Source organism: Rhizophagus irregularis, chromosome 23 (assembly GCF_026210795.1).
Source record: "Rhizophagus irregularis chromosome 23, complete sequence".
In the NCBI taxonomy this organism is placed as follows: Eukaryota; Fungi; Glomeromycota; class Glomeromycetes; order Glomerales; family Glomeraceae; genus Rhizophagus; species Rhizophagus irregularis.
The window spans coordinates 1557170-1574072 of record NC_089451.1 but is presented as its reverse complement, the minus strand read 5'-3'; the positions used below and the strand labels follow the sequence as shown (position 1 = coordinate 1574072).

Below are 16903 nucleotides of genomic sequence, written 5' to 3'. Positions count from 1 at the left end.
TACAAATAAGATCGTTAACATATTTTTAGTGCTGTTATTGTATATTTCATTTATAATCCCAACTCCATATTTGATTTTTTGTTGAAAAAGAAGTTTGAACAGTTGGTTGAGTAGGTTAAGAAAAGATGTTAAGTAATTAGTATCATCTGGAAAAATAATTTGGCTATTGCAAGTAGCTGATTGGAAGTTCACTCTAAGTGCCTCAACATCACTTCTCATAAAAAAAAGATGGCATGGTGCTGAAAAGTACTTATATCCAAAATCTTTTGATAATATTCTTATATCTTATTTGGAAGTCTGAGAAAATCAGTATAATTAAAATTGTTTAAAGCTTATTAAACAACCATTCTATTTTAAAAGTTTAAAAGATTATTATTAAAAACTGGATTTTAATTAGTGATAAGTATGAATACTTCTAGTTTAAAAGTTTAAAAGAAGCATGAGTGCACAGTACTGTCATTGTATATTTCATTTATAATCCAGTTATACATTTTTTGTTGAAAAAAGAAGTTTGGACAGTTGGTTGAGTAGGTCAAGAAGAGATGTTGAGTAATTAGTTATGTAGTCAGTTGAGTACTATTTTACAATTGACTATTATTTAGTATTTCTATCTATTCTTTAGTGTAATATAAACTGGTAAGTTTAATATTATTAATTAAAGTAAGGTTATATATAGTTTTAATATTTAAAGAATATTTTTGTATGTAATAAAAATAAAAGTAAGGTCATTTAATTTTAATATTTTGAAGAATAATTTTGTATGTAATAAAAGAAATAAAAAAAAAACTATGATATGTTTTTTTAAAGAAGAGAATAATTTTTAGAGCCATAGAGGGATATGGACCAAAAAAGCTTATTAATATCCCTCATGATGGCAATTTATGAATGATTAATTCTTCATGATTTTTAATAATTGCTTCTTCAATATTGCAAAGCGTACTAGCATTATTTAAAGCCTTTCTTAATTATATTATTGAAATAATTAATTAAAATTATCAACTTCTTTCCTGTATTTAAGAAATTCAAGTAATAACCCAATTATTACTGTGATTAATAAAGAAATCTTTGATAACTATTTGTATTGTATTGCTTTCATTAGTAACAAAGATGCCATTAATTCTATAATTTTAGAAATCTTATAAAGAAGATGTATTATTGTATTCAATTATCATACAGGAATAATCTATAATTTTTAATACTTATATCTGTATATAAATATGATTTATCTCTAAAAATATCCAAAGCATGTATAATTTTTTTCCAAAATATTTCATCCAAATATATTAAAAATTTGAAATATACAGTACTTTTTAAAACTTTTATAACTGATCATTATAGAATTGAATTAAATTAATTTTATTTGCTGCATCAATAAAATATTCCACATTTCTCAAAAAGTTGATAAATTTTGAAATTGTATCATGAAAATAATCAATATTGCTTTGAAATCTCAGTTTATTTTGTATTAATAAGTTTGTAAATTTGATGTAAAACTCCCAATGTATTTCTTTAGTATTATTTACATCTATAGCATATTTTAAGTTCCTTTTGTATGAAATAATTTTTTCAATCAATTTTCGAAAGAAACAATAAAAGATACAAAGTTGTTATTAAGATGTAATAATACCATTAATAATCTATAAATGTATTTAAATAAATTATACACTATTTTTACTAGCAATAGGGTCCTTCCATGACAATTCAGGAACATTATCTAGCAACAGGATCCTTCCATAACAATTCAGGAATATTTATCTCATTCAAAGTATTTATCAATGCTTCATAAAGATTGTGAATTGTGTATATTCATTAATGAAGTTCATGTTGTTAAATGTTGATATTTACGAATAGTGTAATTATATGGGTTTTCGAATACATACCCTTCAACAACTGTTCTTTATTAAATCCTAATTAATGCTCTATTATGTAAGCCATTTCTACTAAAAGTCTAAAAGTTTGATATTAGCCATGTATTTTTTTTTTTTAACATTAAATTTAAACAATAAATATTTGTAAACTAAATAAAAATTTTATAATTATAATATAAGAAAAATATAAAAATAATAGTCCTAGTGATTATTTTGAAAATTGCTATCATAGGAAGTTTCATAAGTAAAAATATGCCTCTCAACAAGTTTTATAAGTAGAAATATATTACTTGCATTGAGGCATTTGTATATTAGTGTTATTAATATTATAATAAATGTATTAATTAATAATATTATTGATCTAATTATCAGACTGACAGTTTCTTTGTAAACTTCTGTTGATTTCAGATCTTATGCATGTTGAAATTAAAATATAACAATTATTCTTTTAGTATAATAATTTTATTTAAATTTGAAAATTTCCTTTAGTATTGATTTATTTTGTTATCTCATCATTAAATATTATAACCACCATATGTTATTGCTGCTGCTATTGGCTAGTTGCACTTTAGGCTAATATCCTTTGTTCTTGATTTCCACTGTATAAATTAATGAATCATAATAGCTTTTCCACAGTAAGTAAAGGTGGCAATTTCTATTCAATCTAAAATTTCTGAATAGGATCTGATAAAAATATTTATTCATAATAAAGTATACATGAATGTAATGATGCAATATCATCCCATAATTCAAGTATAATCAATAAATTGAACCATTGCTATAATAAAGATCAGTTTGTATATATTCCAGTTTGTATATATTCCTGTTCATATATTTTAGGGTGAAGTCACAGTAAGACTGTAAGAGTGATGTTATCTAACATATTTATTCAAACAAACTTGTAAGAGTGTTTTGTAACTTACAAGGAACCAAATGTCTGAACTCAAATATGAGTGAAAATTTAATTAAAATCTTAAATTAAGTCATTAGTCTTGGCTTGAATCTTGGTAAAAAGATTTTCTCCTCAAAAGACATAGTGTCATCAAATCAGATATATACTTTTGTTATATTTAAATATATACCAATTATTCAGTATTTACTTTTTTTGCTTTTTTCTTAATAACTCAAATACTCAATTTGTCAAATCCTAACTTATGAATTTACATGACTAGTTTGTGAACATTTTTACTGATAATACTATAGGTTGTGGATAGCAAATAGAGTGATCAATAATATTTCAGAAGTGTCTAATAAGATGTAAATTTCTTGCAATATTATTTCTGAACTTTTGCTAATGTTTAGGAAGATAGTAAGACAAATGCTGATTCAAAAAATCTATCTATTGATAATTAAATGGTTTGATTTGTTAAAATCATGTATATTAATATCAAGAAGAGGTAGTATTTCAAATATGATTAATAAAAGTGAACAAGTTCTATTTTCAAAATCTAAAATATTATTATTATATTTATTATTTATTTTAGACTTTTAATATATAATTTCATTTAGTTTTTCATTTCTTGAAAAATTTTATGTTTAGTGAGATTGACATCAAATTTTGTGGATCTTTATCAACATAACATTTCTGAGCTGAAATATTTCATAAGTGGAGAATATTATATAAATTATCTTGAAATATTAAGACAAAAACATCCGTTTATCATTTTTTTGTTTTTTATTGTGGTCTCATCATCAATGCAGAAGAGTATTTCAATTTTTTGTGCCCAAGTTGTTTTCTACTTGACACTTCTCTTAATAAAATTTTAACACTACAAGTTATAATTAATATATATGATTTTTTTAAAAGAATATATCTTATTTAGAAATTAAAATACTTTGATAATATCTGTAAAATATTTTAATGTTTTTGTGAAATTTGAAGTGTTTATTTCAATCCTATTGAATAGCCACTTCAGCCATTCGTTAATTTGGCTTTTTTTAAGTAATATAATAAATATTTGCATGATACATTATTAGTGTAATGCTTATATTACATGTGTATTATTACAAAATATGAAAAGGGTATATGTATAGAAGTGATTTCAAGTGTTCTTAAGAAAATTCCTTCATAAATAAAGAATGTTTCTAAATGTAAACCAAATGAATTTTTAATAATAATGAGTAAAAAAATTCCTTTTTATATTACAATATACAATATGTATGAAATAGTATTTGAATGAATTCATATTTAAAAGTATTCATTTTAATATATTGTATGAATTTATTTAATTATCTACTAGTATTTTAATAGTATTTACTAGTATATTGATATATATAAATAGTATTACTAGTGTTTTGATAGTATTTACTAGTATTTTAATAGTATTTTAAGACATTAGATTGTTCAAATAGTAAAATCAAAAGAAATTGGAGATTTTTTCAGAAAAAAGAGGAGGTATATATATGGAGGTATTGTGGTCAGCAATATATGGTAATATGTTGTATAAAATATGATTAAAGTATACTTTCATTAATTGGAATTACATATTATTTGTGGAATGTAAGTTCCTTATTTTTTTAAGGAAAAAAAAAAAAAATCTAATCTAAAAAGGGGGAGAAGGGAAAAGTTTGATCAGAAAAAAATTTTATGGTTGTTTAAATACTTTTTTAAATGAGGTAAGATGGAATAATATGTGGCTTTGTAATGTTTTTGTATTTGTATTTGTTTAATGGCTTTGGTAGTGGCTTTTGTAGTGGCTTTGTCTTTGGGCTTTGCATAATTTTGTAAGAAAGAGAAAATTAATAAGGGCAGTGACATTTATTATGTAATATCCATTTGTTATAAGTCTTAACCTTCACGGCCTCACCCACATAATATATAAAATCTTATGTTACACTGTATATATTAAGACCTTTCTTTACCCCACCCCTTAAAATATTAATAATAAAATATATTTAAATTATTTTTATTTTTTTAAAAGTAACAAATATATGATAAATAAAAAATACACAACTTGGAATTAGAGGAAATTAGGATTAGCGGAGATTAGGAAAGGATAAATCTTTTCATTAAAAAAAAAACAAAATAAAATTTTTCACATACTGTATCTCTAACATAAATCGAATTTAAATAATGGTTTTAAAGATATAATAGCGACTTGTTTATATCAATAAGTTGTGTATTTAAGATTTTTTTATATTCGTTCGCGCGATATATAAAATATACATCATTTATTTTTAGGAAAAAGAGAAAGAAATGAATTATTGAAGAAGAAATTAAGACGAATTTGGGGAGTATATTTTATGCTCTAAAGATTTAATATGAGTATATATAACTTTTTATGCAAGTTTAATTATTGAATTGATCATTTGGAAAAACAAAGATCAAGTATCACAGTAATAATGTAGCGTTGCTATGTACACCACATAATGATCGCCACATTGAGCTCTCTTTTATTATAGTTTTAATAAGGAACTAATTATCCTATTAAATTTGGTATCATCTAATAATACTTTATCTGTAAATAAAAAAAATACATAATTTCGTACTTTGTTCTATATTACTATTGGTATATATATATAGATACGCTAACAAATTATATATATGTTATTTACATTTTTTCCTATTCTACAATTTCTAATGTTACAAACAAATTTTCATCGTCTATATTTCTGATTTTCTTTATTTAATCCTACTTAATTTTATACTTACGTGCCTTTAATACTTTTATATATCAAGTATAATAAATTACTTACTCATGAAAAGTTCAGGATATTAGTATCCGACGCAATCCTAATAAGTAGCAGCCAACAATCCTACCTATCCTTTCAAATGTTAAAAATGGGAAATCTGTTTCCCGCAGTTGAAAATATATTATTTATAAAATCGGATTACTAATTCGAATTCCTATTGTGTCACATTTCTTTCCTAAATAAGTTTAATTTGCCCAATTATGACAATGGGAAAATCATTTCACTTTGTAATATGACTTGGACTCAATATAATTTTATTTCAATAACGAATATTTACTTATAGCAAAAGCCAATTTTAAAATTAATATTTATGAATTCTTTGAAATGAAAGTTCTACCCTTGATATTTCTTTAATTCGTTAACATCTTCAATAATTTCATTAATTTTTTCATTTGAAAATTTTGATCTCAAGCTGCAAATAAAATATAGAACGTTTTAATACAGTGAATATGACATAGCGAATGTTGATCATTTCTGCCTGATCGACTCTTGGCGTTTGTTACATGATTTTGTTTACCTGGGAATATAAGATAATGCTTCTTCGACACTACCAGGAATCAAGTTAATTAATTGGGAAACTTCATACTCATGCAGTTCGTACTTATTCAAGGTTCTATTTAATGAGAAATTAAGATTATTTAAATTATTATTATTACAGTATATAAATAAAATAAATTTACAGTATTACCTACGAATTTCTTGTACAGTTTCTTTGTCTTTAAACGTTCGATAAGTCTTACAATAATCTATCATTTTATCAACAATCCTTAATTTTTTAAACATTTGATTAGTGGGTGATTATAATAATTACAGGACGATTACAGGACGATTACAAGACAAAATGTCCGGTAATCGTTCTGAATCTGGTAATTTTATTTTATTAAGTAATTTGTAATTAATGAAAACAGCGATAATATTTAGGAACATATAAAATATAAAATAATAAATTTAATACTTACGCCCCATGATTTTCGGGATTTCCCAATTTCGTTTGTTCCAACATAATAGCGACTTCAGATAAACTCAAACAAGAAAATTCGGAAACAGTTCCATTTTTAAATTCTTTTTTTATATATAAAAAAATATGTGTATTTATAATAGACTAATAGTATTCAACTTTTTTTTTTAAAAAAAAAAAGTTAGTCGTAAACTTTACCTTCGTTGAATTTTAATCGACTTGCGTCCTCTTCTTCAGGTGGATATTGTCTCTTAATCCTCGAAATTCCTTCTGACATATTTGAACTTGATTAAAGCGAAACAAGAATTATGATAAAAAATTGTGGGAAAAAAAAAGAATATCAAATTATTTTTTAATTTATATCATTTCATCATTAAAAAAAAAAAAATAGGCTGAAGTCTAATTAATAAGTAATATTTAACGATTTAAGTGATGATTTAATATTTCTCCCTCATAACATTCAAATCGAGTGGCCGACATTCTATTAAAAGTAATTTTATAAATGTGAATTTTATTTGTCCTTTGCAGATCATTGTGTTCGTTAAAAAATATATAAAATATAATAAAATTTTATTCATAAAATGAAATAGGTAACATAATAAATTTGAAAATTAATAATTAAAAAATTCCATATTTCCATATTGCGAAATTGAGTTTCACATATTTCATATATTTCTTATAGATGATAATATACAGTATATATAAATATCTGAAACGTCTTACGACGATTTTCATAGTTTGTTTTACAATATGTACGGTATGTTACATAGAAAATTCCTTAGGATTAATTAAAGCATGCATTGAAAATCAAGAAAATCAAGCCTACAAAGTAAATCTTTTGCAACTTTATGGATAAACTTTGCTTACATATACTAACTTAAGATAATCATATTATCTTTTTGTTATTGTACTCATAATTCTAATACATTGATTGTTTCATTTATTCAAAAAAATTAATAATACTTAAAAGGCTTAATTATAAAATTCATATTTCGTATATCAAATTATTATTGTCCAATAATTTATAATTTTTTAAGAAAATTGGGTTACGATTTGTGTTTATAATATTAATAAAATAATTTAAAAAAAGTCTTTTTCTTCATATTGTATTCCGTTTATTCAAAAAAAAATTAAATTTTCTTACAAGAAAAATATATATAAAAGAAAATAATTTTTTCATAAAAACATTCTTTTATCCTCGTTTGGTAGAATTTGAACGAATAGCATAATGCCTTTGTTCATAACCAACCATATCGATACGTAAATTATTTCTAATCCTTTTCATTCTTTTCGATGATACTTTTGGTGGTGGTTCAACTTTGCTTACTTCGATAGGTCTCTTCTTAATTGGTCTAGGAGGGTTGACCTTACGAATAGATGATTTTTTTGGTTTTTCTTTTATTTTCTCCTTTTCATCCTTTCCATTTTCTTTTTGTTCATTTACGGTCGCTGGAGGTGCATCAGAAAAATCAAAGTTCATATCAAGTATAGGAGATTCAACTACTTGTGCATGGCCATTTCCTTGATTATTTTTCTTTGCCACTTCATATTGATATAATTTTTGAAAAAATAATTCAAGAGAATTCATTTGTAAATTTGAAAAAAAAAGAATTTTTTTTTTAAAAAAAAAGAAAGAAAAATATAAAAATATATTTTTATAAAAAAAGGGATTCCGAATAATAAGTATGACAAAAAACGATATTCAAGTTTATTTGTTTTAATTTTAAAAAAAATTTAAAATTTTTATATGTATTTATGTATATATATATATACAAAGTTTCATATATATATGTATATATATATTTATATTAAAAATATTTTTTTAATGAAAAAAAAAAGAAAATCCAGGAAAGGAAAATTATTTGCCATAATATTTTTTTAAATAACTTTTTCTGGAATTTTATTAATTCATGATTAATCATCATCATTAAAATTTTTTTTTTATATACATATATATCTAAAAAAACCAATCGTTTCATCATTGTAACAATAATCAATACACACACATTATCTAATTGGATCAATCATTGGGTAAAAGTAACGTGATGTTTAAGTAATACAAAAAAATAAACCGAAAATTTGATCCACGTTTTATAAAGACGTAATGAATATCCAATCATAAATTGTACAATTAATTACACTTATTATATAAAGTTTATTTAATCCTAAAATGACTAGGTATGGTACAAATTATTATACGTATCGTAATTATATCTTTCAATTCCCGATAACCAAATAAAATTAACTATACATACATGACACGCACGCATGGATTTTCACTAGGTTTTCATGAGAATCCCACGCAAATTAAAAGTGACCTTTGATCACATGGTGTTGCTTATTCGTAATATTTAACCTAATCTGTAGAAAATCATCGGCGATATTCCAAACTTTATTTAGAGTATAAACATAATTTAAATCGTGTAACAATCTAAAATAAGTGAAAAGTTAGTACTCACTTCAGTCTGTTCCCCAGATATGGTTATTTTAATTTCCAAAATGATCAATTCTAACCTATTAGATAACATTATTATAATCCTTATCCAAATATAAAATGTACACTAGTGTTAAAAAGTAATCCTATAAATATATTTCTGGGTTCCATTTTGTAAAAAATATTTGTGTACCTACAGTATATGTACGTAACAACATTTGATGTTGTCATCGCCAAAAATTTAGTTAATGTATTTCACACTGATTATATGGTACAATATAATAATTATTAATGAATTCAAGTACGTGGAAGGAATGTTGGTTCCTTTTAATAAAAAAACTTAAAGGATTTAACCATACAATAGGATGGGATCAGTCGGATCCGGCCTGGTCCCTAAAAGCCGTGTCTTTGGGACCAATATCACTGCCCAAAATTATCGCCACTATCCGAATTTTATGATATGACTGTACTTATATTATTGCTATTATTTTTGTTGTTAATGTTTTAGTTTTTTTATTATGGTTATCGTTTGGGTGAATGCCATAATGAATTTTTTAATGATTTTTCATTTAGTGGAAATAAATGAACGCGCTGTACTATGAAATAATTAGACATCAAAGTCCTATAAAAATTTATTCTGTGTTTTTCGTTCCATGTTATTTCCATAAATGTATCATATTCACGGAATTTATAATCTTGAAACATGGAAATTATCCAAATTTTTTAGAATTTTAGTAAAATGTGTCATCATATTCACGGAGTTTCTACAGAAACTACGGATAAAATTTTTTACAGGGGATAAGAATATATTATTGTTCGGATATCGCAAATTTTTTACTGCGGAATTTTCAATTGTTGTGTTACGTTTCACTTTTATGCGATTTAATCATATTAAGGTAAAAAGGAAGTGATTTTTTTAAAAATTCCAATTTTAGTTATTATCATACATAAATAAGGTGTTAAGAAGAAAAGTACTGTATTTTGGCTATCTTGTTTTTCATTCTAATGTTCATTTTTGGATTATAAGGTTAAGTTTCATATATGTATCAAAACAAACTAAACAAAGTACAGTAAAACTTTGTAATGCAATCCGGTTCCTAAAAATTGGACGAGTGGCAATAATTATATTGATAAATTTATTCAAGTTACTCAATTATCAATATATTAATAAATATTTGGATGCAAATGCATTAAAAACATATGGCAATGTTGGTTTGAGTTTGATAATCAAACGGAATTACAAGGCAAATTGAAGAAACAGAAGAAAACAATAAATTATTGGTACGTCATCGACTAGTTTAGCATTGACCTATGAAACACATAAAGTTGCTATTTATACAAGTAGACTACTTGATTTTATCGCAGTTTTCAGAATTCTGTGTACGTTATGATTACTGAGTGATTATAATTACAGGCCGATTACAAGGACGATTACAGGACAACATTGTCCGGTTTTTGTCCGATAATCGACCTGTAATTTAATGATTTTTTTATCAGTATAGGAGGGTAGCATAATTTTGAAAAGCGCAATAATAATCTTTCTGACCAAAAAATTCTGGTGATTATTATGAAAAAATATGATAACATCACATCCATGAAAATATTGATTAATCTTAATAAATGCTAATAATTTATTACATTAAAATAGAATCTCGGCGAATCAATATTTCTCAATTGAATACTAACGTAAATAATGATTTAAATTATATTACGAATAAAAAAAAAGGTATTATAAAAATAAATCTAAAGACGAATTTACTTTAGGGCAGTAACATTTATTACGTAATATCCATTTATTATAAGCCCATACCCCACCCATGTAATATGTAAAATCTTATATGTTATATGACCTTCAAATATCCCACCCCCTAAAATATTACATAATAAATGTCACTGCCCTTATCATACTATAGAATATTTAAATTAATAATCTTTGATTTATTATCCTTCAAGAACATAATTTAAAACCCTGTTTAATGTTTATTTTTTTAAAAAATAAGGTTTAAGTCCAAAAAATATATAAGCTTGTAATTTTAAATATGCCTTTTTTTTTTTAACTTTCTACAGTCAATATAATTATAATTCTTTTTAATAATAATTAAAAATGGAGGGTTGTATATTAACTAAGAAAGGATATAGAATAATAAATATTGTCTTCTTGCCTAAATTATATATTTAGATATACAAAGAAAACGAAAACCGTTAAAGTCCGTCACTGAATAACACAAATTTGTGAATGATCGTACCGGAGATAGTCTTACGCTTCTCTCCGGACAATTACACTTCCATATTGATTATAAATTATCGGCATTCCCCGTCATCGGTCCTGAAGTCCGGTCTTTTATCTATTTTGATTTGCATAGTTTATATATACAATACATACATTTAAAGCAATTGTATTTATTCATTAATTTCATGCTAGTATTTTATAGTGCTTATTTACTAGTAGTATTTATTATTATAATAACGATGAAATTGGCGCCATAGACATTAAAAATCAATAAAAATAAAAATAAAAAAGGTGCGACAGAATATGTAGTAGACCAATACTGAATAATTTTGGCCAGCAATATTTACGCACCAATTCAGAACCGTGTAATAAATAAGCAGTCCGGTGGGATTGGGAGATTCCCATATTTATCCACCCCATTTTAGTAGTCGTATTTACAGCCAGAGTGGACAAATCTGCGCCTATTTCAACATGATAACCGCTTATTTCACACCTATTATGCGACTTTTAGCATTTAACAAACATATAATTATAATATAAGCGTTTAATTTGTACATCAAATTTTTGTTCACTTTTTCTGTATTACAAAACAGTCTAGATTTCTTAAAATAGTAAACATTTTGTGATACGCTAAATTATGCGTCTATTAAATGCTAAATATTGCATAATAAATGTTAAATAAGCGGTAAATTTTTGTTGAAAACAGGCGCGGGTTTGTCTGCTTCGGCTTGCCATTGTATGGCCATATGTAGAGGTTAATGGACAAGCTATGAAGCATTGAAGATATACAAAATCAAAATAGAAGTCACACGATGTTTCACAAATCCTAAAAGGAAATTATGAAATGGGCCATATGAATTTCCGAAAAAGGAAATTTTAGTGACAATCATTTGATTTTGGCTGAAATTATGCATTAGTGAGTATTAATTGAATATAAGCCTTCGTCTTTCATCCTTCATACAAGGGTATATAAAAATCTTAGACTAAAATATGTATGATGTAACGTAAAATAAAAATAAAATACATATATTGTACAGTATTATTAGATTTTATAACAGTAAACTTTGATCTGTACACTTTATTAGAACAAAAAATTTATATTCAAAGTTCTATAGTATATTTAATAATAAATTTATGTTATTATACGCTGTATTTTATCTTTATGTTATGTACTATAAGACTTTTATTTTGATATTAATTAACGTACAATCATGAGTCAAGTCACATTGCTATCAATTTAGCCTAAGTGTACGACAAACGTCAGGTCCTGCGGCAAGTATAGGCTCAGAGGCGGAATATAAATGACGCTTTCACGGAATTCACGGAATTGATCGATCTGAAAATTATGACAATTTAGAAAATTGAATAATAGCATAAATAGTGTGACGATCAGTATCAGGTGAAAAATTTTTTTGTGATCCTTCCATTTAAATATGTATATATATGGATATAATTACTTTTTTTCCAATTCCGATATTAAATGATAACTTCTTAAACTCAATAAAGAAAAGGATTATATTGTCAAATAAAGTCATGTGATGATACTTCCATTTAAGTATATATATGTGGCCACATCGGCAAAAAATTATTTTCTCCCAATCCTCCTTTCCATCCCCAAACTAAATTTGAATAAAGAAAAAATAATATAAATACATCAATTTCATTCTTTTTTTTATGTTCATATCTTCTAATAAAGATAAAAAAAAAGTATATAAATAACACGTTACATTCTTCTATCGATTTATTAAATCAGTAGTCTTTTTAGTCGAGTCACTTGACTTTGTCGTATTTATCCCGCATCAAACATTATTTCACTTTCACATTTATTCTAATTTTAAATCTTTTAAACAAATCTTCAATGTATAAAGAAAGATCAATCACTTCATCAGTTGATATTGACGAATTAATATGTAAAGAATGCAATGAAATTTGCATTGCAAAACGGTTCCAACAAAATTTTAAGAATTGGACTAGTGGAAATAATGATATTGACAAAATTATTCAAGATTCTCAGTTATCAGATCATTATGAAACGAAGAAAGCATTAGAATGGATACCATATGACAGATTTCATAATATTAAATATATTGCAAAAGGTGGGTTTGGTAAAGTGTATAAAGCAAATTGGATTGATGGACCTATAGACAAATGGAGTAAAAAACATAACAATTGGATAAGAAAAAATAATAAAGATGTGGCTCTTAAAAAGTTAAATAACTCAAAAAAGTTTTCATTGGAATTTATGAGTGAGGTATAAATTTGATTTTCGGTTAATATACAGAATTTTTATTTCGACTAATATATTTGATTTCGATAAATGTAGATTGTATCACATCACAAACTAACTCTTAATACTATTGGTGCTGGTGTTATTAATCTTTATGGAATAACTCAAGATCCAGAAACAAAAGATTATATGATGGTCTTAGATTATGCGGAAAAGGGAAGTTTACGGAATTATTTAGATAAATATTATAATAAATTAAGTTGGTATGATAAGATCCATTACCTATGTAAAATTGCATTTGGAATTGATCATATTCATGATAATAAAATAATTCATCGAGATTTGCATGTTGGAAATATACTTCTTACGGATAGTTTTATTAGAGATATTTATATAACCGATATGGGATTATGTATACTTGCAAATTACAATGCGTCAGAAATTACAAAAGAAAAAGTATATGGTGTTTTATCTTATATAGCTCCTGAAATTTTAAGAGGACATAATTATACTGAAGCTTCCGATATTTATAGTTTTGGTATAATTATGTACGAAATGATTTCTGGATTACCTCCATATCATGATCTAAGCCATGATAATAACTTAGCAATAAAAATTTGTCAAGGATATAGACCAAAGTTTAATATTAAAGTGCCTCAACTTATCGTCCATTTAATTAAAAGATGTTTAGATGCAAATCCATTAAATCGACCAACAGCAACGGAAATTAAAAAAATTTTAATGCAATGGTGGGTTGGGTTTAATAATCAAACGGAATTACAAGATCAAATTAGAGAAGCTGATGAAATCAATAAGAAATTATCAACTAATAGAATACCCTCAACTAGTTTAGAATTATCATATAAAACACATTCAGAAGCTATTTATACAAGTAGATTACTTGATTTTGAAAATCTTCCTGAACCAAAAAATTCAGATGATTATTATGAACATTACGATAATATAGTATCTATGGAATATTTAGGTATATATTTAATGATCAGGTTTATATATATTCATGAACGTTTAATAATTATACTAAATAAATTTTATTTTATAAATAGAATCTCAACAAATTGATATTTCTCAATTGAAATTTAACAAAGATGGTAATTTTTAACTTTCATAACAATTTTTTTTTTGTTCATACTTAATATATGATATTTAATTTTTACCAATTTCTATTTTTTTTTTAGAGATTTTAAATAACGAATTTAAAGGTGGAGATAATATATAAAATTTTTTATAATAAGTTATAAAAGAATATATTGTTACTACATTTTTTATTTTCAAGAATTTATTATATTTTCAAATTAAGTGTCTGTTTTCTTGTTATAATTTAAATTTTATTTAACGTTACTTTTTTAATAAATGACCGTAATTTAAATATGATATTATTATTTTGCTTTCTACGATCAATTTAATTACGATAGTCAAAGAGCGACTATTTATTAAGAAGAGAGATAAGAATTTCAAATAAATTTTACGTCCTAATAAACTTATGTATTTTTAAATAAACGAACCATTAAAAATTATTATTTCCGTGTTTACCATTCGCGCCAAGATAAAAAAAGATAAAATAAATAAACATGGTATTTATTTTCCCTAAAAAAGCCGCGATCGAATTACTCATTGGGATGATCGACCAAAATCAACTTGACCGATTAAGTGACAATGTACAATACATGTTATTATTGATTTAGAAAGTTAATGATTGATATAAACAGTACGAAGTTGGAAGTCTCTATTACGGGCCATAATGGAAACGGAATCCAGCTCTCTAATGCAATGATGTGCATTTATGCTTCCAATCGTCCAAGATATATTAATTTTGTAAACTTTGCTCATTAACAACTCAATAACAGTACTCTTTGAACTCGGCGTAACGACGTGTGATAATATTTTTTTTTTTTTTACGATACAAGTACTTTACATTCAGCGTTGACAAATGATATGAAATGACAGAAATGACATTGATAGCATGTCACATGTCATTCACAAATGACTGTCATCCACTTGAGTCATGTGATCTTAATTCTGGCTGAGGCTGAGACGTTACTTTAATTTTGGTTTACACTAGCCACTTGCTAATTTTGGCCTGATTTAATTTTAAATTTTACTTTAACCTTGGCAGATAACCAAAACCCAAACTGCCCTTGCGGAACAGGGGGTTGCCTCCTTGGTCGTAAAAATGGAATCGATTAGAACCCACGCCCGAACGGATGCACCAAGAATAAAAAAAAACTAACTAATTTGATCTAAATATATACATATGGAGAAAAAAAATAACCTCTACAAGGAAATCCAGACGCAGAAAAATAAGATTAAGAGAAGGCTGCCACCAGCCGATCAACCATCATCACGTGATAAAAAAGAAGATAAAGAGCCAATAAAGGCGGAGCCACTGATGGTTGATAAGCAGCTCCATGATAGGTGTAGTTAAAATCGAGGTTGGTCAACGTTAAATTATAAACATCTAACTTAATGAGAAGTATATGAGAAATTTTAATCACATGTTAGTCGAGCGAAGCTTAAGTTATGCTGTTGCTATCAATAGAAAAAATAAATTTCAAGAAAAAGTAGTCTTTTCGTTTTTATCTTTGGGTTCAACATTATAATACTTGGCCTTAATCAGAGTTTTTATCCATATATTGAATCTCAATAAAATTTAGATTTACTAATTAATAATCTTTGGACCAAGTAATTAATACATTTGCAAAAATAAAAAATTGAATAATCATATAGATGAGAAATTAAATATGAAATTTATTCTTAAATTCATTATTTAATAAAAATGAAACAAGCTGTAACTATTTGTTGCTGACTTAACCAAGTCTTTTAAAAAACTTTTGTCACCTGATCACCGGCGTTGGGGAGAAAGAGGAAATAACGGGGAACAAGGGAAAGGAAAGGGAAGGAGAGAGGGAAAGAGGAAAGCGTGAGAGGGGAAAGGGAAGAAAAAGTAAGGGAATAAGGAAAAGGGAAAGGAAGGGAAGGGGAAAGTATAATGAGCGAGGGAATAAGGGAAAGGAAAAGTAGAAAGGGCGAGAGAATAAGGGAAAGGGAAAGTGGAAAGAGCGAGTGAATAACGAGGGAATAAGGGGAGAGGAAGTGGAAAGAGTGAGTGAATAAGGGAAAGGTAGAGGGAAAAGAAAAGAGGTAAAACGGGAGAAGAGCGAGGGAATACACAAACATACACCCACCACCCCATACACAACCCACGCTCCCAACCTACATACCGTAAAAAAGGGAACCGAAGAGAAGACCTAATAAAGAGAAGACCTAAAGAAAAGAGAAGACCTATCGAGTGAAGATATTCTTGGTTTACTAGTTTCATCCTGATGAGTAACTTATCGAAGATTATTTAATCAAAAAAAAAAAATTATTTATTATCGAAGATTTAATCGAAAAAAAAAATCGATTTCCATGACTAATATATTTAAATAGCACCATATGCGAATTATGCGATGTTTACGCCAAGTGTACATTTTAA

The 16903-nt window shown here is 25.8% G+C and overlaps 3 protein-coding genes across 3 annotated transcripts; 1 reads left to right on the top strand and 2 right to left on the bottom strand.

Moving 5' to 3' along the window:
* Positions 1–5894: 5894 nt before the first annotated feature.
* OCT59_015302 (uncharacterized protein) lies at positions 5895–6796 on the bottom strand (the record flags this gene model as incomplete). The annotated part of the gene is made up of 5 exons (XM_066139927.1): positions 5895–5973; positions 6079–6174; positions 6250–6327; positions 6521–6623; positions 6718–6796. The coding sequence occupies 5 exons, from the start codon at positions 6794–6796 to the stop codon at positions 5895–5897; spliced, it is 435 nt and encodes a 144-aa protein (XP_066002755.1).
* A 266-nt stretch (positions 6797–7062) lies between these two features.
* OCT59_015301 (uncharacterized protein) lies at positions 7063–8633 on the bottom strand. The gene has a single exon (XM_066139926.1). It carries the CDS (start codon positions 8105–8107, stop codon positions 7712–7714), a length of 396 nt encoding a protein of 131 aa, XP_066002754.1. The 5' UTR covers positions 8108–8633; the 3' UTR covers positions 7063–7711.
* A 5518-nt stretch (positions 8634–14151) lies between these two features.
* OCT59_015300 (uncharacterized protein) lies at positions 14152–14647 on the top strand (the record flags this gene model as incomplete). Its single annotated transcript, XM_025329704.2, has 3 exons — positions 14152–14395; positions 14475–14519; positions 14607–14647. The coding sequence occupies 3 exons, from the start codon at positions 14152–14154 to the stop codon at positions 14645–14647; spliced, it is 330 nt and encodes a 109-aa protein (XP_025189009.2).
* Between the last annotated feature and the right edge of the window lie 2256 nt (positions 14648–16903).

Excerpts from the sequence above, each read along its gene's own strand:
- OCT59_015301 (XM_066139926.1), bottom strand. The coding sequence starts at position 8,107 with ATGAATTCTCTTGAATTATTTTTTCAAAAATTATATCAATATGAAGTG.